A 21,050-nucleotide genomic window follows, 5' to 3' on the forward strand; every position below is an offset into this window, starting at 1 on the left:
TTTGCTGCTGGTTCGCCAGACTAGGGTTTGGAGCATTTGGTGTGTGCAGAAGGAACACAATCATGGTTCTGTTAAGTTGGAAATTGAGGCAGGTCACTGTTGGCGACACTGTTTCCCACGCCCCTAAAGCAACAGTTAATATTGTTCACAGTGACAGATTCAAATAGTAAATACAAGTAAAGGGACCATTTGCGAGATGTGGATAGGCTCAAGGGAAAATAATAATAATAATAATTTTATATATTCCATAATAATAATAAATATATTTATATATTATATAATACATAAATATTATTGTTGTTATTATTATTATATTCTTTTGAGCCTACACACATCTTACAAATTGCCCTTTCATTTTCTTCCCTTCAAACTCCCCTTTTAATGCACATACTTGCGTTTTGTCTTTGGATCCTGACTGTGGGTCTCCTTTTTGAACCTGAGTATGTCACTCTCACTATGGTCTCTCGACTCCTCAATTATGCAACTGAAAACATCAGATTCATTAATAAGAATGAGGAAAGAACTTACTCAGAAACAATCATGCCCCGACTTCCACCTTCACTTTCTACACTTGATCAGTAAATGAATGGACCCCTGCCTCCTAGGAAGACTGCATCAACCTTATGAGATCCTGACCTGCATGACCCCGGAGACTCATTTACATCTCCTTTTTAGTAGGCTTTAGCTGAGAGCTGGCTCACAAAAGAATGAGCCAGTCTGTGGAGAGACAGCAAGACGGACCTCGGTTTTCCCGGACTACAAAGCAATTTCTGGGGCCTCTGATATACCCACCTTGGCCATTAGCATGTGTACCCCGTGGTGTGGTTCCTGGGCCCCAGATCCCTTAATCTATTTCTTGCCACTAGAGAAACTAGATGTCCCCTCGCTCCTCTTAGGCTAACCTATTCCTATGTAACAGAGTTACAGAGTGGGGCTTGTCCTCTGTGTCTCCCTGGGGGTGCTCTGGGTTTGTGCGGTCTCCCAAAAAGGCAAATCCTATCAGGACCTAGGCAGGGACCGAGAGAGAACGTCTGTGCTCCAATAAATTCTGTATATCTGCACCTGTGTTGCTGGTGACCCGTGCCCCCTTGCATGACACTGATCATATCCAAAACAATTTTGAAAGCCACTTTTGGTAGTTGGTAGATATTGAGAAATGAGAAAAAGGAAGAGATAAGAAAAAAAAAAAACTTTCAGTCTTGCAACTGTGTCTGTATCTGTCTAAGGCCTCTCATAGGCTGCAGCTCATCTGTAGACTCCCGGGATTGGTACAGCGAAAAGAGAAGTAAGTGTAAGCTTCTAAGCGTAAGTTTTGGTTTACACACAGAAGTTCAAAGCCACAATTCCTGTGTGACATTCAACTCCGTTAGTTCAATTTCATCTTTTTAAAAGACTAATAATTTGGGGGGGGTGGGATTCCTTTTCATAGCCTCGATGTCTGAAGAGGTTACTTACGCAGACCTCAATTTTCAGGACTCCGGTAGAAAGAAAAGTATCCAGGAGTTTGGCACAGTTGGAATCAAAGGTAAGACGCTGAGCTTGGGAGGTGTTGCAGGTTGATAGGAGCGGAAGGGTAGAAGACCTTAGGTATTAGTGAATTGACCATGATCCTTCAGTGTGAATTTATTTTTTTTTTAATGTTTATTTATTTATTTTGCGAGAGAGAGAGAGAGAGTGAGTGAAAGAGAAAGAGAGAGAGAGAGAGCATAAACGGGGCAGGGGCAGGGAGAGAGAGGGAGAGATTAACCCCAAGCAAGCTCTGCTCTGTCAGCACAGAGCCCACATTGGGGCTCGAACCTACGAACTGTGAGATCATGACCTGAGCAGAGATCAAGAGTCAGACGCTTGACCGACTGAGCCGCCCAGGTGCCCCTCCATGAAATTTTAATTTAAGCCTCTCATTTTGACCAAAGCTACTAATGTACAAAATGATTATATAGCGTTTTTCTTAAAGGTGCTAATTAGTACATCAAACCCTCCACCTTCCGCGAAGTTTCTGTGTTTTAACATCACACTCAAGATGATTGGGATAGACTCATATTTTGATTTTACTGGATGGTGAAACATTTTTTTTTTTTTCCTCAGTGAAATGAAGTCTTAGAACAAGAAGCACATGTTGCCCGGGAGAGTCATGGTCGTGCATATTCTTCTTTTTGCTAAGAAAATGCTAGTTAGTCACAAATACAATAAGAAAACTGGCTCGCATTCCCCCCCGGCCCATGTGACAAGCACTATCCTATTTGTCCTTTTTTTTTTTTTTTTTTAATTTCTTAACATTTATTTATTTTTGAGACGGAGACAGAGCATGAATGGGGGGAGGGCCAGAGAGAGAGGGGGACACAGAATCCGAAGCAGGCTCCAGGCTCTGAGCTGTCAGCACAGAGCCTGATGCGGGGCTCGAACTCACGGACCATGAGATCGTGACCTGAGCGAAGTCGGACGCTCAACCGACTGAGCCACCCAGGCGCCCCTATCCTATTTGTCTTATGACATAATCCTGGGCATCGCCGTTTTTCAGCAGAGAAACAAGGGTTCAGTGAGCACAGGGTGTGCTTGAGTGTCACATGTATGTCTGGGGATTGGGGAAGCCTCTCTACTTTATTGACCTGCTGGAATTATGGAGGAGAGGGTTCGGAACCGATCAGAGGTGAATAACTCATTTGACCCTTTGAAGCTCTGTGCTCTCATCTATAAAATAGGATAAAAATACCTGCTTAATTATGAGCTTGCAGCCATAATTTAGTATATGCTAATTGTGCCCTTTTGAAAAAGGCTAACATGTTTAATGATTCTTTTGTGAGGTTTCAATGAAAGATAGATAAATAAAGATGGGAAATACACCAATAAAAGGTTTTCTTTTTTTAATGTTCATTTCTTTTTGAGAGAGAGAAGCGGGGGAGGGACAGAGAGGGAGAGAGAGAGAGAAAGAATCCCAAGCAGGCTCCACACTGCCAGTACAGAGCCTGACAAGGGGCTTGAACCCACAAACTGCGAGTTCATGACCTGAGCCCCAACCAAGAGTCAGAAGCTTAGTCAACTGAGCCGCCCAAGTGCCCGTAAAATGTTTTATTCTTGGCCACGATTTCATTCATCATTTTTTGCTTATTCATTTAACCTAGTACATATTTCTTTAATATTTAAAGTTGACCACACTTGTTTTTTTTTAATGTTTTTTCATGTTTACTTATTTCTGATAGAGAGAGAGAGAGAGAGAGAGGCAGACTGCAAGCAGGAGAGGGGCAGAGAGAGAGGGAGACACAGAATCCGAAGCAGGCTCCAGGCTCTGAGCTGTCGGCACAGAACCCGATGCGGGGCTCGAACCCACAAACTGTGAGATTGTGACCTGAGCCAAAGTCGATCGCTTAACGGACTGAGTCACCCAGGTGCCCCAAGTTAACCATATTTTCAGTTCCAGGTGCCAAAAATGAAAATGAGAGGCTCTCAAAAAGAATGACAATAATAAATAAGGTCAAGAAGATTTTTCGGAAAGGTGTATTAAAAGGAATTTAACTTCTGTTACTTTTAACTGCTCCAATTTGACCATTACCATCTGAGAAATCAAATTTTGTTCAGAGAAAGATGTTAAGCAGTCCTCTGTAGCAATATGTAATTACATAGGAGTGCATGAACTTCAGACTGAAAGGTGAGGAAGTTTTCTTTAACATTAAACTATAATGGTAGATAAAGAGTGAGATAATAGTGTTTAGATCTACAAATTCAAATTTTGTGAATGAACGTGTTACCACACTGTTAGACATATTATTCATAAAATCAGATTATATCACATCTCATTAGCTTACTGTTAGGTGTATTCATTCTTTGAATGATGAGATAATAGCTCAGGGAATATTATGGTTGAATGGGGATAGAGCTCTTTTTCATAAATCTTTACTTAATTTAGTTTCCCTAGTATGGGTTACATTTTGGATTAAATTTTCTCATTTTATATATGGCATTTAAGAAGTGACTGCTTTGGGGGCGCCTGAGTGGCTCAGTTGGTTAAGCATCTGACTTGGACTCAGGTTATTATCTCACCGTTCGTGTGTTCCAGCCCCACGTCGGGCTCTGTGCCGACAGCTCAGAGCCTGGAGCCTGCTTCGGATTCTGTGTCTCCCTCTCTCTCTGCCCAATCCCCGCTCATGCTCTGTCTCTTTCTCTCTCTCTCAAAAATAAATAAACATGAAAAAAAATTTTTTTTTAATTTAAAAAGAAGTGACTGCTTTGGTTGAACTGTTCAGCAGAACTTAATAGTTTGATACTTGATTTCAATGTGATTTTTATAGCCATATGATGCAGTTAATGTTTCCAGAATCTAACTCATCATTTAGAAAAGGAAAAAACAATGTTTACTGGAGGCTACAAAATACTCACATACATACACACACCACAATTCTGGTATGTTAAGCCTAATTATTAGAGAAAAGAAAAGAAAAGAAAAGAAAAGAGAAAGAAAAGAAAAGAAAAGAGAAAGAAAAGAAAGAAAGGGAGGGTGAGGGAGGAAGGGGGGAGAGGGAGAAAGGAAAGAAGGAAAGGAAAGGAAAGGAAAGGAAAAGTGTGTGTGTGTGTGTGTGTGTGTGTGTGTGTGTGTGTCTGAAAGACAGAAACAGAGAGAAAAAAGAGAGACAGAGAAAACTTTAAAAAATGTCATTTGGGGGACGCCTGGGTGACTTGGTTGGTTAAGTGTCCGACTTCGGCTCAGGTCATGATCTCACGGTCCGTGAGTTCGAGCCCTTTGTCAAGTTCTGTGCTGACAGCTCAGAGCCTGGAGCCTGTTTCCGATTCTGTGTCTCCCTCTCTCTCTGCCCCTCCCCTGTTCATGCTCTGTCTCTCTCTGTCTCCAAAATAAATAAACGTTAAAAAAAAATTTTTTTAAATGTCATTTGGTTTTCTACTAAGTAACCATATATCGCCCCCAAATTTCTATTTCTTTTGGAGGTTAAGTTAAATGAAAGACACATAGAGTACTAAAGGGAGAAAAAAGGTAAAGAAATATTGGGAAATACAACATTCAAAATCACACTGTACCTGAAAGTTTAGTATATTTAAAAAAAAATTCCCCTAAAACTGTTTCCTTTCCCTAATCATCCTCATCTCATTAAATATAAATAATCTAAATCTAAATATGAATATAAATGTAAATATAAATACAAATACATATTAAATACGATCATCTATGTGCCAGCAGTGTTCTAATAGTATTACCAATATTAGATCACTTAATCTCTGGTATTTTATGGCTTTCTTTTTTAACCAATGCAGAAAGTAAGCCCAGGGACATTCAATGACTTGTCCAAGGTCCCATGTGAAAAGTAGCTTATCCAGCGTTCAGACCCAGGCACACTGGGGCGCCTGGGTGGCTCAGTCGGTTAAGTGGCCGAATTTGGCTCAGGTCATGATCTCACGGTTCGTGAATTCGAGCCCCGCATCAGGCTCTGTGCTGACAGCTCAGAGCCTGGAGCCTGTTTCAGATTCTGTGCCTCCCTCTCTCTCTGACCCTCCCGGATTCATGCTCTGTCTCTCTCTGTCTCAAAAATAAATAAATGTTAAAAAAAAATTAAAAAAAAAAAAACAAACCCAGGCACCCTAGCCCTAGGAATGTGCTGTGCATTTTTTTTTTTTTTGTTACTTCACTATACTGCCTCTAAGTGTGTATGTTTCTTATCTACCACCTCTGTCAAGGAAAAAACGTCTTGGAAACATTTCATAAATTCGGCCTATAGATTCTAACTTCAAAATGTATTCTTAATGGATTCGTGGGCCATCACATTCTCTATTCCTAGTAAAGCAAACTACTATCCTCTCTCAAATGGCATGCTACAATAGTTTTCTTGCTGTTCTCCCTGCTTCCAACACTGAGCCCTATGATGAATTTGTTGTCCAGAGGCAGTAACAGTGATCTTTCCAAAAAAACAAAACAAACAAACAAGCAAAACACAACTCAATTATTTTCCTGTCTTCATTAAACCTTTCCTGTTGAACAGAACTTTTGACTAATTGAATACATAAATAGATGAGAACATAATTCTTACGAAAGATAGCACTTGAAGTCATATTTTTCACCTTAGATAAGATCTTGACTATATAGTTCTTTCACTGTTAACTATTGTTCAAAGTCTAAAAATCTGTTTTACATTATATTTTCAATTCTCTCTAAACTTCACAATGTTACAGCAGCAACTAAGAGATGTGGGACATAACACAGATCAGAAATATAATGAGCTTATCATGTTATTCCTGAATTATATTTTTGGAAACATCTAGTATCCATGTATATACCAATGATGATAATTTAAATCAAGTAGTGATTTAATAATGAATAATTTATAATATAAAGTTTGCAATTCTTGTTTTTTTTTTAAATAGGGAAATGATCTATTTGAGGGTTTCTGTGTTTAGCAAAAGAGAAACATCCAGCAGAAGTTTGTTGCTAATAATATGAAGAAATTCGGATGTAGAAATGATATCGATCTGGCCTACGGTTTGGCTGAAGGGAGGACACACGGAGACATTACAAGAGACAGTCTATCAATTATGTTCCACAGCCAAATTCTCAGGATCTGGGGAGGAAGAACCTAAATAACAAATGATTTTCTTTGACAATCACAATCATCTACTCAAGACAGGATTGCTCTGATTGACCTCTCTATTAGTCACCAGCTCCCCCTTTCCCCCAAATTTGTACAGAAAAGATACATTATATATTATACGTTGGTTTTCTCAAGTCTCCTTTTTAAATCCCATCTTTGCCTCCTTGTGTCTTGGATCAGCCTACCCATTAACGGCCTCTCCTGTGAGAACGAGTTTGTGTGCAAAACAATTAGCAACATGTTTTTTACTTATTCTTTGAAAAGCTATTTTTAAATGGCCTGGAGTTTTTACTCACTCCAGAGGCAGAAAGAAATAAAGGCAAAATGAATGAATGAATGAATGAATGAATGAATGAATTATTCAAATGAAGATACATACCATTTCCGGCCTGTTCCCTCATTTTGCTTTCCACAGCACCTGCTGCTACTTCCCATGTGTGGCATCAGAGAGCCTTGGCTCTGATTCTCCTATGCCTTCTGCTGCTGATTGGACTAGGAATCTTAGGAAGCGTATGTACGTATTACCTATGTTTTGACGGAAAGGGAAAGACACTTAGAATTCTATGAGTTTCACAAGACAGTATACTCTTGATTTGAGGCTTTGGGATGGTTGTAGGTGAGATACCCACAAAAGGTATTGACAGCTAGGTACTTAAATACGGTAGTCTGTTTCCCTCACTCCCGTGAAGTGACTCCTTCCCTCCATCGCCCACGGGCATAATACTAGTTCAGCAGAAAGAAGGTGATGGGTGGGTTGAGGGATTAAAATATTTTGTCATTTCTTTTCTTTTTTTTTTTTTCTACCTCAAGTTTACATAACTTTGAAGAAAGAAATGAGAAAATTGAATAAACTACAAAATATCAAAGAAGAACTTCAGAGAAATGTTTCTGTACAATTGATGCATAGCATGAATAGTTCCCAGATGATCAGGAACCTATCTCTCACGCTGCAAGAAATAGCCACCAAATTATGTCATGAGCTTTACCAAAGAGAACCAGGTAATCCTATATTCCTCTGTGAGCTATTTATTAGACAATGAACAAAACCTTGGAGTCACTGAGAATTATTTCATCAGAAGCTAGCAGCCTTTCCCTGGGATGCCATTATTTGGAGAGAGGAATTAAACGTACTTGACAAAGGACTCACTGTGCAAAGAAAAATAAGAAAATAACAACTGTAGGCCCCAAATTATCGGAGGATAACAACTAATAAAATATTAGACCACCTACAGTTTCTCTAATCTGAAATTTACTATTATTCTTGGCACTGAGGTCAATAGAAAATGAGGAGAGGATAAGTCACCTCTTTATATCCTTCTTAAAGGATAGAAGAGAAGGTCTTTATAGGTGACCTTGTTCCTAAACGTCAGTCAATGTTTGATGAGAATCAATAGCAAAGAAATAGTTAAGTCTTGCCATTCGAATTGGGAGTAACTGGTCTTTCAATATCTCTAAAGTTCCTATGGTTATTATAACTAAAATATGTTCTTCGTGCTTTTGAAAACTCCCCCAAGTATTCAATGTCAGACAGCCAGAAACGCCCTAGTTGGAGATGGGTTGATGCAGGCTGCGGGGTTGATTCTTACCACACAATGTTTTTGTGATTAGCTTTCATTGCCATGTAGTAATTTAAAAAATGGCAAAGAGAGAAAAGTAAATTAATTCATCAGTATTCTGGACTCCGGAGTTAAGAAAATACACTGGAGTACCCTGGACATTTAATTTGAAATGTATTGTTCAGATTATGTTTTGGACGCACTGCGGTGGTATACAGGGACCTGGAACACAAGATTCAGGTTCTTCGCCTTTCATGTAAAAGCAAGAAAGACAAGTAAATTTGGTAAATTCAACACAGAGGACAATGGGAATAATGAGAGTAATGAAGATCATCAACCCAAACCAAATGAAACTACGTTCTTCTTTCAGAGCACAAATGTAAACCTTGCCCAAAGAAGTGGATATGGCATGAGGACAACTGTTACCTAGTAACTAAGAATTATGTCACATGGCAAAAGAATGCCATGTTCTGTTCTGCTCAAAATGCCAGCCTATTGATGATTAAGAACAAAAGTGTATTGGTAAGATCCCCTGTATCTCTGCCTGGGAAGAAGGAAGTCACTTTTCCCATCATAGAATAGAGAGGATTGAGGCGTGTTGGAGAAAATTTGTACTAATCCAGACATGATTCCCACTTATTTTAATTAGGGTATGAGGTGACTGACACTTAGGACGTTTATTGCGAGGTAGTATATCCGAGGTGTGATCCCAAACCGTAGCTTAGGACCTTAACATCCATGGACTCTCAGAGGTTGGGCAGATGGGTAGATTTGGGGTACCCAGAATCTTTTGGGCTGTGAGCCTTTCCAAACCACAACTTTAGAATCAACTCTCAGAACACAATTTCTGAGAATTTATCTAAAAAAATAGAAGACCTGGAAATCATTCTTAAGGGTTACAATTCCATAAAATTTACATCGAGAAGACTCTTTGTTTCTACCATTTTGTATTTTTTTTAACTAAGAGAAAAAGTCAACGCCACAACCTACAATAAGAAGATAGGTTGGATAACATATGTATAAAAAAGTAGGGATTAAGATGGGAGGTCAAAGGCAAGTGCCAAGCGGATATGTTATACTGATTCCCTGGGTTCCAGGAAAAGTGAGTTCTGTAGAAGATGTATGTGTGTATTTATGTATTTATATTTATTCATTTTCTTTTTCTCTAATATCTAAGTGGTATCTCCATACCATTACGTATTCCTCGGCATTTCTGTTCTCTTGGATAATATTCATAATATTATTATGAATAATAATTGGATAATATTGGATAATATTATTTAAGGAAAAAAACTCATGTTCCCCAAAGTCTCGGCTTCCCTACTGTGAGAATCTTTGTCCGCCTTGATAGCAGCAGGGGAAATGAAACTATGGTCGCTTCTACACCCCGTCCTTCTCAAAGGATCCACTCATAGTTATTTACTCAAAAAAAAAAAAAATGTCTGGATATGAGTGAGAAAACCTTACTTTGGCTACAAAAGTCTGGACTGGATCTAAATTCTAGTCTGTAACCACTTCTCGTCTGACTTTGCTATGTTTTTCTCCTGCTTTTCCTGTTTCTCTTAACTTGTGTTTTAGTGGTTAACCACCTCCTTTGCCCCTAGACTACTGCTCTATATTTGAATCTTGAAGTTGGTGAACTTCACAGAGCCTAAGTTAAAGTAATGCATGGACCGGTAGATACTTTTCCAAGTGAAGCAGTAAATGATATATAAGTGTCGCAGGGAGTCTTATAGTAAGGGGCACTTTGTTTCCTTTTTTTTCTAATGACCTCAAAAAGTAGTAGTATAATGTCAAAAGATGTTACCTTAAAACAGTAATTTGTCACAAATTATGTTGTGAAGTAATACACAGAAATGGGAGACAATTGTTTTTGTTTTTGTTTTCAACCTCTATTTCTTGTAGGAATTTGTAAAATCCAGGAACTTACGTAGATACTGGCTGGGGTTATCTCCCAGAAAATATTATGCAGATTACAAGATAGTGGATGAGACAATTTTCTCCTCTGACTGGTAAGTCTTTATTCTTATTGAACTTTTGTAGTTGGTTGGAGTAAAGGTGTGCTCTCCATTAGCGTTATAGATTACAATTTAAACGAGCTGTGGTTGAAACTGCACCCTCAACATCTTTAATGCGCTTAATGATGCAAAAACGTTGCCACAAACGACTTCTCATTATCTTGACAGGTCACTAGTGAACCAAAGATACATTTTAGCTCTGAAATTTGTGTTGTAAGCGACATTTAAAATGGCCGTTTTGAGTGAAAAATTTAGAGATAGACTAAAACACTTCCAGCAAAGAGGATACAATGAGCATGGGCATGGTATATTACATATATGGCATACATAAAATATTTTGTCATGTAATATATTAAGAAAGTGCTCATAACTATACCGTTATAAATTGATTCATATGTTATATTTGTTCTACCTGTGATGAGGGGAGGAGAGACAGACAAAGCACATATAAAAACAATGTCAAAATTCCCATTTGTATTTTATAATGCCTGAAAATTGGGAAAGAGACAGGATTAGACTAAAGAAGGAAACCAGAACGTCAACCTGCAGTGTACTACCACAAGCCCACACATTTATACATATTTGTCGGCTGAGGACACGTCAAGCAGGTATGACTGCAGGGCAGTTATGTTGGGGTCCAGCCACACTAAATACCCTGAGATTCCTGCACACTCCTCACAGTGGGCCAGAAGCAAATGCAAGTATTGATGTATTTGTTTTGTTTTTTTTTTCCTTCAGATAGGAATAGTAGATGTAAGAATATGGGTCAGGAAGACTAAGCAGCTGTGTCTTTGGGAGTTTGCAATGACAGAATAAAGGGGGGATACTATGTGTACAAATGGAGGACGGAAGGATATATATTTTTAAAATCTCATTTGGGGTAAAGGACTAGCGGTAACGGTAATGTGTACATCAGGAGAGAGTACAGATGAAATCTTGTTTTGAAAAAGAAGAATTTCCATGAGTTTATTTGTTATTATTGCTAATGGGAAGATAATCTATGGTGGAATAGAAAGCATAGTATATATTTTTAATTATTAAGAAATAATACCAAAATAAAAAAGTATATAATAACATATACACGTTATATACTTATATACGTATATAATATATAATTATATATGAACGTATATATGTGTATATATGGATGTATATGAATATATATGAATATGTATGTATATGAATATATATGAATATACATATATGTATGTATATATGATGTATATACATGTGTATATATGAATGTATATTTCATTTTGTTTTTTATTAATAATGTTATTTTTGGGATTTATTTCTGGAAAGGGGTTGTGATCAATAACATCTGTATTATGTCACTTCCAATAAGGAAATTTCACTTTTGAAAATTTAACTGATGAACTTATTTATTTGTTATGAACTGATGAGCTTACTTATTAATCATTAATAATGATTATTGGTGATCATTATTTGTTGACCCAAGCATTGATACTACATTTTTTTCCCAAAAGATAATATTTTCAATTTATAAGTTTGTCTTGGATGCATAGTCCTTGCTCAGTAATCTTATATTAGGAGCTGGTAATTATTCAGAACTTCGGAATAAAATCTCTGAAAAAATGGCTTGGGGGGAAATGTCACTTGGAGATGATGTTGAACTGAGGGTGTCACATATTAGGTTAATTCTTGATTTGAGTGATTATGAAAAATATTTGAAGAGACATTGTCGAAGATTTACTACTGCGGCCAGACTGGAGAATCTAATAGAATTGTATTACTCTAAATCATATTAAGTATTGGAGAAAGGAGGCGGTACCATCTGGAAGTAAAAGACAGCAAATATTCCAGGTGTAAAAAACCGGGAGAGGCAGGCTGAAATAAGATAGCATTAGCTATTGCATATCTGCTGATACATATGAGTAGCCGGGATGCTCTTCATGCTCCAAATAATAATTAAAATGTATTTTAGACAAGGGAGACCCAGGAGCAATGATGTGGTGGAAAAGTAATTTTGTTTCCTGTGAATCCATTCCAAACTTTCTACTTGCTGAGCGCATTCTTTCTTTTCTCTTTTAGGTTTGTACGAAATACAAAGGACGTCGATGACACCATGTTTTGTGGATATATAGACACAATATATGTTTCCTATACACTCTGCTCTGACTCAAAGAATATTATATGTGAGAAGCTGGCTAACCCAGTGAAGATTGAGAACACACTAATGAGTGAAATACCAGATGAAAAATATGATTAGTGCAAGTAATTTGCTATTATGCTGCCATTTAGGCAACTGCACGGAGCATACATCTTGTGACCCGCACAAATGGAGTACAGATGCTATGAGACTAAATCTCTGCTTCTCTCCTAACCATGTACATTTGTAAACTTTCTTTCTCCTCATTGGCTATGGAACAGGAGCCTAAAGTCATACCTTATCATCTAGATACAGGCTCAATTTATGTTGAGCATGAATTCAGTGGGTTGGGTGAATATACAGAAAACTGAAGCTAACTTTTCCCGCTTTTCCAGAAATAACAAGGCAAATACCCACCTTATAGAACATCAGGGAAAATGAAAACTAGGAATTAATTATATCGAAAGGATAATACATCACGAGCAACTAGAATTTATGCTGGTAATACTGTGGTAGGGTCCCCTGCCTAAGGAGAGAGAAAAAAAGTAACCTGGCTATGCGCCTACGTGACAGTATCTCTCATGACCTTGTAAATTGAGACTACTTAATCGACTATATGTTTGTTTGTGTTGCCGTATATGGGAAACAAAGAAATAGAAAACGTATAGAAAACTATGCCACATGATGTTCGGTGCTCAGTTCTTCGGGTACGAACCCAACTGAGCAGTGCTGGCACGAATAAAGTTGCTTCCTGGAAATTCAAAAGCCTCAGTGTTACAACTCTCTGTGCGAGAATCCTGCTACAATACAGGTTGCCTTACATGTTAGGAAAAAAAAAAACATAAGAAAGAGAAAGAAAAAATTTATTTTAATAGATGTGGAAAAGCATTTGAGAAAACGTAATACCTAATCTCTCAGGAAACTTGAAGCAGAAGATTTCCCTAATCTGCTAAAGGAAGGTGACATCAAAAGAGTGAAAAGAAAAACAAACCAAACAAAGGACTAATAACCACCTGTAAACCTAACACCATGCTGGTGGTAAAAAAGTGAATGTTTTGCTTTTGAGCTCCGGACCCAGATCAGAATGGCCTTTAGCATTTTGTTCAGTAACCTGGAGACCCTGGCAGGAAAATAAGGCAAGGAAAATAAATTTAAATATGTAAAACATGAGAAAGGAAGAAATAAAACATTTTTATTTGTAGCTAATATATTTGCGTATGTGTGTGCGTAAAAACGATAGAACTTATAAACCATTAGAATACGTAATTTATCAGAGTTGTTGGATAAAGCCTCAAAATACAATGTCAGGGTGTAACGTCAATCATATTTCTGTAGGTTAGCAGTAAACCATGGAAAAAATTTAAAAAGCAATATCATTTATAACAGCATCCCAAAATAAAATAGTCATAAATGTAATAAAATGCGGAAAACATTCTGCCCAATCCTGGTTCCTTCCCCTCTCTTGCACTGAGGGTGCTCCCTAATAACCACCCCCACCCCCCCGCCTCGCTAACCTTGATTTCAGAATCTGCTTCCTGGGAAACCAAGCATGCAAGTGTTGCTGACAAAATAAAAGAAAACCTTAATAAGTGGAGAAGTAACCACGCACTTGGATTGGAACACTCTATATATTCTTGGGATGTAAAGTCTCCCAAATTTACCTCTACAGTCAATACAGTCCCTGAACATTTCATATAATTTTTTTTTTTAGAATGTGACATGCCAATTGTAAAACTAGCATAGAAATGCATGATTTAGAATAGCCAAGACAACATTGGAAAGAAGAATGTTTGCAGAAATTACAGTATCGAATACCAATACTTACTTTAATGCCATGGTAAAAAAAAAAAAAAAAACAGAATGATTTAATACCAGGATAGATATATATCCACAGGACTAGACGAAGAATCCAAAAGAAAAAAAAAAGGCTCATGTGCATACAATTGGCTTATTTGTATATAAAAATAGTTATCACTGCCATTAGAGGTAGAAAATGATTGTCTTTTCAATAAATGGAGTTGAATCAATTGAATGTCAGCATGGAAAGAAATGGCACATCCTATCTACCTTATACGATACATAAATATTAATTCAAAATGGATCATAGAACTAAATCTGAAAGCTCAAACTATAAAGCTTCTAGTTAAAACATAAGAGAATATCTTCATGGCTTTACAACAGACAAAGACTTCTCAGGATGAAATAAACACTAACAATAAAAAGAAAGGAAAATTAGGCTTCACTAAAAATAAGAACAGTGTTAAGAAAGGGAAGATGTGGGGCGCCTGGGTGGCTCAGTCGGTTGAGCGTCCGACTTCACTCAGGTCACGATCTCACGGTCCGTGAGTTCGAGCCCCGCATCAGGCTCTGTGCTGACAGCTCAGAGCCTGGAGCCTGCTTCAGATTCTGTGTCTCCCTCTCTCTCTGGCCCTCCCCCCATTCATGCTCTGTCTCTCTCTGTCTCAAAAATAAATAAATGTTAAAAAAAAAAAAAAGAAAGGGAAGATGCAAGTTACCCTTGGAAAGACACGTATGTGCTGGGTTGAGTGAATATAATACACACATATCCAAATTTATATAGGACTTATAGTCAGGGTAGAATTACAAGTTAGTAATTAAAAAAAAATCTCTAAAAAGTGGGCATGGGTGTCGGGGTGGCTCAGTCTGTCAAGCGTCTGACTTCTGTTCAGGTCATGATCTCACGGCTCGTGAGTTCGAGCCCCCACTCCTGGCTCTGTGCTGATAGCTCAGAGCCTGGAACCTGCTTTAGATTTGTGTCCACCTCTCTCTGACCCTTCCTCACACACGCTCTCTCTCTCTCTCTCTCAAAAATAAATTAACATTAAAAAAAAATTTAACGGACAGAAATGGGGCACCTTAGTAAGTTAAGCTCAGTAGGTTAAACTCAGGTCCTGATCTCATGTTTCATGGGATTGAGCCCCACTTGGGCTCTGCATTGACAGTGTGGAGTCTGCTTGGAATTCTCTCTCTCCTTGTCTCTCTGCCTCTCAGGCTCTGTCTCTCAAAATAAATGAACATTTTACTATTTTATTTTATTTTATTTTATTTTATTATTTAAAAATTTTTTTTTAATGTTTATTTACTTTTGAGAGACAGAGCGTGAGCAAGGGAAGGGCAGAGAGAGAGGGAGACACAGAATCTGAAGCCAGCTCCAGGCTCTGAGCTGTCAGCACAGAGCCAGACACGGGGCTCAAACCCATGAACTGTGAGATCATGACCTGAGGTGAAGTCAGACGCTTAACCAACTAAGCCACCCAGGCGCCCCTCAATGAACGTTTTTAAAAAATGGGCAGAAAGACTTCAAGAGTCACTTCCTGAAAGAAGACATTCAAATGGCCATGAAAACATAGGGGAAAAAATGTGCTCAACGTCATTATTCGCCATATAAAAAATTGAAAATAAAAATACAGTGAGGTCCTGGTACTCCTACCAAAATGGCTGAAACTGAAGGCCGGCAACACTAAATATCAACAGAAATGTGTTACATGTTGGATTTTCTGTGGTCAAATTAGCATCAAAATTCCTGTCTGGGAAATACATGTCCCAGAATCCCTTTCCCTGTTTAGGTCATTGTCAGAGATGGGTCATGAGAGGAACTCAAGGGATAACTGGAAGATAAAACTGAGGCAGAGATCATTAATCTCAAAAGGATGTTGGAGTCAAACAGAATGGGAGGTGGATGCTGAAGGGTCTGGTAGGCCCCAGAGCATCATCTATCTCCTCCTTCTCTACACCCAGTTACTCCATCTTTATCAATTCTTACTCTGCCAACCAAGAGTACTTAAAGGTCTATTAACAAGTATGTGACTTCAGTCCCACAAAGCAGCTTCCTCAGACACAGTGATTCCTGACAGACAGTGACTTTTGTGGAGAAACCATTTTCCACAGAGACAATTGCTTCCTCAAAGGTAGCATCTCCCTCAAAGGTGGCTTCCACAAAGGAGTAGATTCCATAGTCTTCTCCTAAAGCTCCTGTTTTGCAGTCCCAATCTGGAATCCAGATGAACTTGACCACTTGGAATTTTACCCCGTTCAGATTGTGGTAGACTGAAAAATGACAAACTCAGGATAATAGGACTTAATCCCTAGAACCTGCAAATGTTAATTTGTAAGGAAAAAAAAAAAAAGGATCAATGGAGATGTGATTCACTTAAAAATCTTGGCATGTGGAGATTATCCTGGATTATCGAGGTAGGCCCTAAATCTAATCACATCATTTGAGAGCTTCCATCATTTGAGATTATATGGTTCCCAACTCTCTGCTCTTTCCTCTTATGAATATTATATATCCCCACCTTTGCTGTGTTTATTTAGTAGGAGTACACTTTCTCAGCTAATTGTCACTTTTGGCCATGTGACGATTTGCTCAAACAATTGCGAACAGATGTAGTAATATGCTACTTCCTTCAGAAATTGTATATGTCCTTGCGTATTTTGCTTCACTTTATTCCTTCCACCTTTTCCAAGTAGAAGGGACAATGTCTTCGAATGGCACATTGACAAATATGGACATAATAAATAGACACAGGATATTCCATCCCAAAATAATAGAATACACATTCTTCTCGAGTGCACACGGAACATTCTCCAGAATAGATCACATATTAGGCCATAAAACACACCTCAGTAAATTTAAGAAGATTGAAATCATACCATGCATCTTTTCTGACCACAACAGTATGCAACTGGAAACAAATCACAAGAACAAAACTGGAAAAAAGCACAAACACACAGCGACTAAACATCATGCTATTAAACAGCCAATGGGTCGTTGGAGCAATCAAAGAAGAAATGAAAAAATATATGGAGACAAGTGAAAATGACTACACAATGGTGCACAATTTCTGGAACACAGTGAAAGCAGTTCTAAGAAAGAAGTATATACAGGCCTACCTCAATAAACAAGAAAAAATCAAATATACCATCTAACCTCACTCCTAAAAGGACCATCAGAAGAACAAACAAAGCCCCAGGTGAGTAGAAGAAAAGAAATCATAAAGATCCAAGCAGAAATAAATACAGACTAAAAAATAAATCAATGAAACCATGAGCTGATTCTTTGAAAAGAGAAACTGTCACAGACTTTGAGTCCGGAGTTCTCTCTTGTCCAGCAAGAGAGCAGACACAGAAGTGAAAATGAGAGAGGCTAATGTCTGGGGTGGGGAGGGGGAGGGAGACAAGAGCCCTGAGCAAGTGTCCTTTCTCCGTATTTATTAGAATCTTGAGAGTTTACATACGCGGTGAACGTGCAGAAGCAATCAGATAGTAACCATTAACTTGTGTGTGTAAGAAGCAAAGGGTTTGGGGGGCAAGTGGAGTACGAAGTTGTGATCAAAGCAACTTACAGTTGCACCAAAAAGAATAAAATGATATACTGACACCAGTTGGAAAGCGTTTTCCTGTAGGCGGTACAACTAATTGGCCGTTATGTCTAAAGTTTAAGATGGATGGAGCATGCAGCTTTAAGGATAAAAAGTTACTCATCTCACTAGCTAACCTTGGGAGCTTTCCCGTTGCAGCGGTTTCACACCCTAAGCCTTGTTAACCCATTGGTGTCAGCGTAGAGAATTCTTAAATTTACTTCCCATAGTAAACAAAATTCACAAACCCTTAATCAGAGTCATCAAGAAAAAAAAGAGAAAGAACCCAAATAAATAAAATCAGAAACAAGAGGGTAGTAACAACTGACACCACAGAAATACAAAGGATGATAAGAAATACTATGGGGGCGCCTGGGTGGCTCAGTCATTTGAGCGTCTGACTTCGGCCCAGGTCATGATCCCGTGCTTTGTGGGTTCGAGCTCTGCGTCGGGCTCTGTGCTGATGGCTCAGAGCCTGGAGCCTGCTTCGGATTCTGCGTCTCCCTCTCTCCCTGTCCCTCCTCTGCTTGTGCTCTGTCTCTCTCTCTCTCTCTCTCTCTCTCAAAAATAAATAAACATAAAAAAATTTAAAAAAAAGAAGTACTATGAAAAATTATATGCCAACAAAGTGAACAACCTGGAAGAAATGGATACTTTCCTAAAAAAAACATACAATCTTCTAAAACTGAACTAGAAAGAAATAGAAAATCTGAACAGACTGATTATAAATAACAAAATGGAACTGGTAATCAAAAAACTACCAAAAAATAAAAGTCCAGGGCCAGATGGATCCACAGGTGAATTCTACCAGACATTTAAGGAAGAATTAATACCGATTTTCCCTAAGCTATTCCAAAAATAGAAGCAGAAGGAAAGCTTCCAAATATATTCTACAAGGCCAGCATTATTCTGATACCAAAACCGGACAGACACTGAAAAACAAAGAAACAACAACGACAATGACAACAAAACGCCATAGGCCAATATCCCTGATAAACATAGATGCAAAAATCTTCAACAAAATATTAGCAAACCACTTACAACAGTACATTAAAAAGATCACTCACCTTAATCAGGTGAGATTTATTCCCAGGAGGCAGGGATGGATCAATACTCACAAATCAATCAATGTCATACACCGCATCAATAAAACAAAGGACAAAAATCATATGATCATCTCAATGAATGTGGGAAAAACATTTGACAGGATTCAACATCCATTCTTGATAAAAAAAAAAAAAAACTCCCAGCAAACTAGATTAAAAAAAAAAAAAAAAAAAAAAAAAAAAAAAAGAGGTTAGAGTGGGAGAGAGCCAAAGCATAAGAGACTCTTAAAAACTGAGAACAAACTGAGGGTTGATGGGGGGTGGGAGGGTGGGGAGGGTGGGTGATGGGTATTGAGGAGGGCATCTTTTGGGATGAGCACTGGGTGTTGTATGGAAACCAATCTGACAATAAATTTCATATATTGAAAAAAAAAAAAAAGGAAATGTACCTCAACATAATAAAGGCCATATATGAAAAACCCACAGCTAATATCATCCTCAAAGGCGAAAAACTGAGAGCTTTCTCTCTAAGGCCAGTAACAGACAAAGATGTATACTCTCAACACCTTTATTCCACATAGTACTGGCATCCTAGCATCACCAATCAGGCAAGAAAAAGAATTAAGAGGCATCCATATTGGTAAAAAAGTTAAACTATCATTATTGGTACTCAACCTGATACTCTACATGGAAAATCCTAAAGATCCACCAAAAAACTACAAGAAATGATAAATGAATTCAGTAAAGTGGTAGGATACAAAGTTAATACCCTGCATTCCTACACATTGACAACAAAGTCCCAGAAAGAGAAATTAAAGACACACAAAACCTCCCTTGACAAGTGCCTTTCTTCTTACCTAACATTCCAACTTGCAAAAAAAATATGTATATTATATCCTCCAGATTTTTAGATTCTCTGCCATGTTGTATTTTCTGCGATACATCCCTTTCTCTCAGAGCCCTCCTTCCCAGTCTCCAGCCTAGCATTATACAAGAGCTGTTATGATGTTCATCCCGGGACGTTTTGTCATTACTCCCCTGAGTATTGTCTACCGTTAGCCAGATCCTACATATGTCAGTATTCCGTTTTCTGACTTCTTTTGCTCGACTGTTGTCATTTTTTTCCTCTGGGGTTTGTTTATGAATTGGGCACTTTGGGTATAAGTGGTGATGAAGGGGCTCTGATTTGGGGTTTCAGGACAGAGCATTATTGGTAGTGAAACACACCCAAGAAGTCAATGTGTATCAAGGTCCTGGGACTAGACCAGTGGGTCCAGAGATGGAGAACTGAATTAATTCCCATGTAGAGCAGATGACGACACAGTATAGACATATTTCCTGCCTTGGTCAGATTTGGCAAGGGTTTGAGTTTGGCCCAGAAATTGAAAAGAGGGAACATATTATGATGAAACTACAAAGAAAGAGGAAATGTAAAAATACTGAAATCTAGGGGTGCCCGGGTGGCTCGGTCAGTCGAGCGCCCTACTCTTGATTTTGGCTCAGCTCATGATCTCATGGTTTGTGGGATCCAGCCCCATGTCAAGCTTTGTGCCTGCTTGGGATTCTCTCTCTCTCTCTCTCTCTCTCTCTCTCTGTCTTTCACCGCTCGCAATCTCTCTCTCTCTCAAAAATAAACAAACATTAGAAAAAATACTGAAAACTTGGAAGCTGAAAGAGCAGACAAGTTACTTTAAAAAATTATTCCTACTCATGATTTCAATACCTAACACAGTAAATACTATAGTATTCAATTAGCCTATTTTGGAGAGTAATGTTTTTGCTGTTATTACTCTCTGTCCTCTGTGCCAAATGAGACCTCAGCAGGGAGGGCTTCCCTGTTTAACACAAACCTTCTCTCCTTCCTCTGCTACCCTTTCCCCCAGCTTTATTCCTGTCCTGAGCACTGTCACTACTTCACGTCACACTACTCATCCATGAATAAATATGTAAAAACATCAACATAAAAGCATATTACAAAAAATGAGTTGTAGAATGTAAGCCACATTAAGGACGAAAATGTGTCCATCATTCGCTCTGCAATAATGCATAGCACACAGTAAATACTCTATTAATTAGCTGAATAAAGAAGTGAATACATAAGTAAATTAACATTTCTGAACTCCCAGGTAAAAATACTTATTTTATTTTTCAGAGTGAAAGAGGCAGAACCTACCTATGAAATCAACTGCATTGCATTTCTATTTCTGGAGACCAAGTACAACGTGCCCAGGTTGGGGCGGGGATGAGAGTCTGTACCTGTGAGAAGAGATATGAGCCTCGAAGATGTAGGGGACATATTACCACTTAAGGTTTCAGCAAGACGATTGGAAGAGTGGATGATTTTTTTCCTCA

At 38.3% G+C, this 21,050-nt stretch overlaps 1 protein-coding gene across 2 annotated transcripts; it reads left to right on the top strand.

The window, feature by feature from the left end:
* Positions 1-1,339: 1,339 nt before the first annotated feature.
* Positions 1,340-13,477, top strand: CLEC12A (C-type lectin domain family 12 member A). 2 transcript variants are annotated; one of them, XM_047868658.1, is made up of 6 exons: positions 1,340-1,525; positions 7,003-7,101; positions 7,398-7,586; positions 8,514-8,665; positions 10,049-10,155; positions 12,214-13,477. In XM_047868658.1, exons 1-6 carry the CDS (start codon positions 1,435-1,437, stop codon positions 12,389-12,391), a joined length of 816 nt encoding a protein of 271 aa, XP_047724614.1. In that variant the 5' UTR covers positions 1,340-1,434; the 3' UTR covers positions 12,392-13,477. The 2 variants fall into 2 exon arrangements, with proteins under 2 accessions (XP_047724614.1, XP_047724615.1); XM_047868659.1 differs by lacking the exon at positions 7,003-7,101.
* Positions 13,478-21,050: the final 7,573 nt, after the last annotated feature.

This window comes from Prionailurus viverrinus, chromosome B4 (assembly GCF_022837055.1).
Source record: "Prionailurus viverrinus isolate Anna chromosome B4, UM_Priviv_1.0, whole genome shotgun sequence".
Classification (NCBI taxonomy): Eukaryota; Metazoa; Chordata; class Mammalia; order Carnivora; family Felidae; genus Prionailurus; species Prionailurus viverrinus.